Here is a 3265-nt window from a genome sequence, read left to right on the forward strand (position 1 = left end):
TCATCCCGAAAGACATCACGAGGAACTCGTAGTGACCATACTGAGTCCTTAAGGTAGTATTCAGAATATCTGGATCCCGAATCTTCAACTGATGATAACCTGACCATAAATCAACCTTGGAGAACACTCTGGCACCCTGTAGCTGATCAAATAGGTCATCAATGCGTGGTAATGGATACATGTTCTTCACCGTAACCTTGTTCAACTAACAATAATCAATACACATGCGCATAGTACGATCTTTCTTCTTCACAAACAAGACCTAAGCACCCCACGGTGACACACTAGGCCGAATAAATCCCTTATGAAGCAACTCCTGTAACTGCTCATTTAACTCTTTCAGCTATGCTGGGGCCATACGATATGGTGGAATAGAAATGGGCTGAGTGCCCAGCAACAAGTCAATGCCAAAATCAATATCCCTATCGGGCAGCATGCCCGGAAGATCTGCTGGGAATACATCTGGAAAGCCCCTCGCTATCGGAACTGACTCAACGGCAAGAGTATCATCACTGACATCTCGCACAAAGGCTAGATAAGCATTACAGCCCTTCTCAACCATCCGCTGAGCCTTTAGAAATGATATAACCCTGCTAGGCACATAATCTAATGCACCCCTCCACTCTAACCGTGGCAAACCTGGCATAGCCATCGTCACAATCTTGGTGTGACAATCAAGAATATCATGATAGGGCAATAACCAGTCCATGCGCAAAATAATATCAAAGTCTACCATACTAACTAACAACAGATCAACTCTGGTCTCAAAACCACCAAGAACAACTAAACACAACCGATACATACGATCAACAACAATGGAATCTCCTACAGGTATGGACACATAAATAGAAGAACTCAAGAAATCATGGGATATACCCAAATATGGAGCAAAGTAATATGATACATAGGAATAAGTGGAGCCTGGATCAAATAAGACTGATGCATATCTATGACAGACCAGAACAATACCTGAAATGATTGAGTCTGAGGCAACCGCCTCAGTCCTAGCAGGAAGAGTATAATATCTGGGCTGGCCTCCCCTTCTAGGGCGACCTTTACCTGCCCGATCTCCACCTCTAGCTAGCTGTGTAGGTGGAGCGACAACTGGGGCAGCAATCATGGCCTGAGAAGTCTGCAGACCCGACTGAATTCGTGGAGCTTGCGTAGCTTGGGAAGGTGCACCCCAACTGAGTCTGGGGCAATCTCTGACCATGTGGTGGGTATCAACACACTCAAAGTAATCTCTCGTAAGATGTGGCGGATGGGACTGGCTCGTGCCTGGTCGGCTGGACTGACTGCTGCTGGCACCCCGTGTAAGATGTGCACTAGAAAGTGGTTGAGAAAAGTGTGCAACCTGGGACCTCGATACCACCGGAGCACTGCTAGAAGCTATAAGTGTTGAATGAACTGGGTGGATCACATAGCCCATACCATGACGAGATGAAGCTGCAGCGTGACCACCACTACATCCCTATGTGCCACGAGGCCTCTTGGACTCCCTATCCTCTCTATCACGGTCTCGCATACCCTCCAACCTCCGTGCAATCTCAACCACCTGCTGATACAGAGTGTCTGACTCCAACTCCCCAGCCATGCTGTATCTAATACTCTGGTTGAGCCCCTCGATAAATTGACGGACTCGCTCCGTGATTGTGGTAACCAAGGCTGGTGCATGACTGGATAAATCACTGAATCGGACATCATACCCGACACTGAAATGGTACCCTGGCACAGCCGCTCAAACTCTACACGCCAAGCATCCCGAAGAGTCTGAGGAACAAACTTTCTCAAGAAGAAATCTGAAAACAGATCCCAGGTGAGTGAAGCTGCCTCGGTTGGGTTACACACCTCGTACTCCTACCACCACTGATATGCCGCTCCCTTCAGCTGGAACGTAGTAAAGGCAACCCAACTCATCTCCACAATGCCCATAGTGCATAGAATGCAGTGACACACCTCAAGAAACCCATGCGCATCCTATGAAGTCAAACCACTAAAAGTAGGATGGTGGTACTTCTTGAACCTTTCGAGCCTAAGCTGCTCCTCCTCAGATGATGATGCCCTAACCATGGGCTAAACTGAAGCAGCAGGTTATACCGGTATGACCTCTGGGACCTGATCAACCTAGACCCACTGCTCTGGGGTACAGGCTGCGGGAGTCTGTACTCCTCCCCCAGCCTGAGATGTGGCTGGTTCAAGTGGGATCAACCCCACCTGAACTAAGATGTTGAACATGCTCATGAACTGTGCATGGGTCTCCTGAAGTGTGGGGGCAGCAATAGGCACCTCGGGTATCTGACCTCTAACTGGAGCTACTGGTGGCTCTTCTATCGCAGCTCGAGCAGGTGCTCTAGCTTCACCTTGTGCCAGTCCTCAGCCTCTGCCCTGATCCCGACCTCTCACGGGTCTAGCAGGGGGCGCGGGTATCTGATCGTCAGATCTTGCGGTGCGTGTCCTCACCATCTGTGAGAGAAAAGAAAGTCAAAGATTTAGTTTTCAAAATCAACCAATTCGCACGATAAGGAATCAATGAAGAGAAGTTTTCCTAACAGTTTGTTAACCTCTCGAAGATAAGTACAGATATCTCTGTACCGATTCGCAAGACTCTACTAAACATGTTTATGACTCGTAACACCTATGAACCTAGTGCTCTGAGACCAACTTGTCACGACCCCAATTCCCTCCGAAGGATGTCGTGATGGCCCCTAGTCTCTACCACTAGGTAAGCCCAACAAATAGCAACCATTGAACAGACATGAAATTACAAGATACTGAAAATTACTAAATAATAGATAAACCGTCTGTAAATAGAATCTCATAATCTCACACCCCAAAACCTGTGGAACTGAGTCATAAGCTCTATAGAGTGTAACGAAAATAACTACTACGTAAATGTCTGAAAATAAATACAACAGTAAACGAGGATAAAGGAAGGTGACTCCGAGGCGTGCGGACACCGAGCATGCATACCTTGAATTCTAAAACAATAGCTAGCAGGAATCTCTATCTACCGGCACGAGCAGACGTACCTGGATCTGCAAAACAAATTGTGCAGAAGCATAGTATAAGTACACCACAACGGTACCCAGTAAGTATCAAACCTAACCTCAGTAGAGTAGTGACGAGGCCAGGTCAAGACACCTACTAGAATATGAAATAGATAGTATAAAATGAAATACGGATATAAAGTGGGAAGTAAAAAAGCAACTAATACAGAACAAGATGACATCATGATCTAAAATCGGGAAAATCAACAGTAGAAATA

General features: G+C 46.6%; 1 protein-coding gene across 1 annotated transcript; it reads right to left on the reverse strand.

Moving 5' to 3' along the window:
• Positions 1-343: 343 nt before the first annotated feature.
• On the reverse strand, positions 344-1213 carry LOC138895923 (uncharacterized). The gene has a single exon (XM_070180681.1). The coding sequence runs from the start codon at positions 1211-1213 to the stop codon at positions 344-346; it is 870 nt and encodes a 289-aa protein (XP_070036782.1).
• Between the last annotated feature and the right edge of the window lie 2052 nt (positions 1214-3265).

This window comes from Nicotiana tomentosiformis, chromosome 7, assembly GCF_000390325.3.
Source record: "Nicotiana tomentosiformis chromosome 7, ASM39032v3, whole genome shotgun sequence".
Classification (NCBI taxonomy): Eukaryota; Viridiplantae; Streptophyta; class Magnoliopsida; order Solanales; family Solanaceae; genus Nicotiana; species Nicotiana tomentosiformis.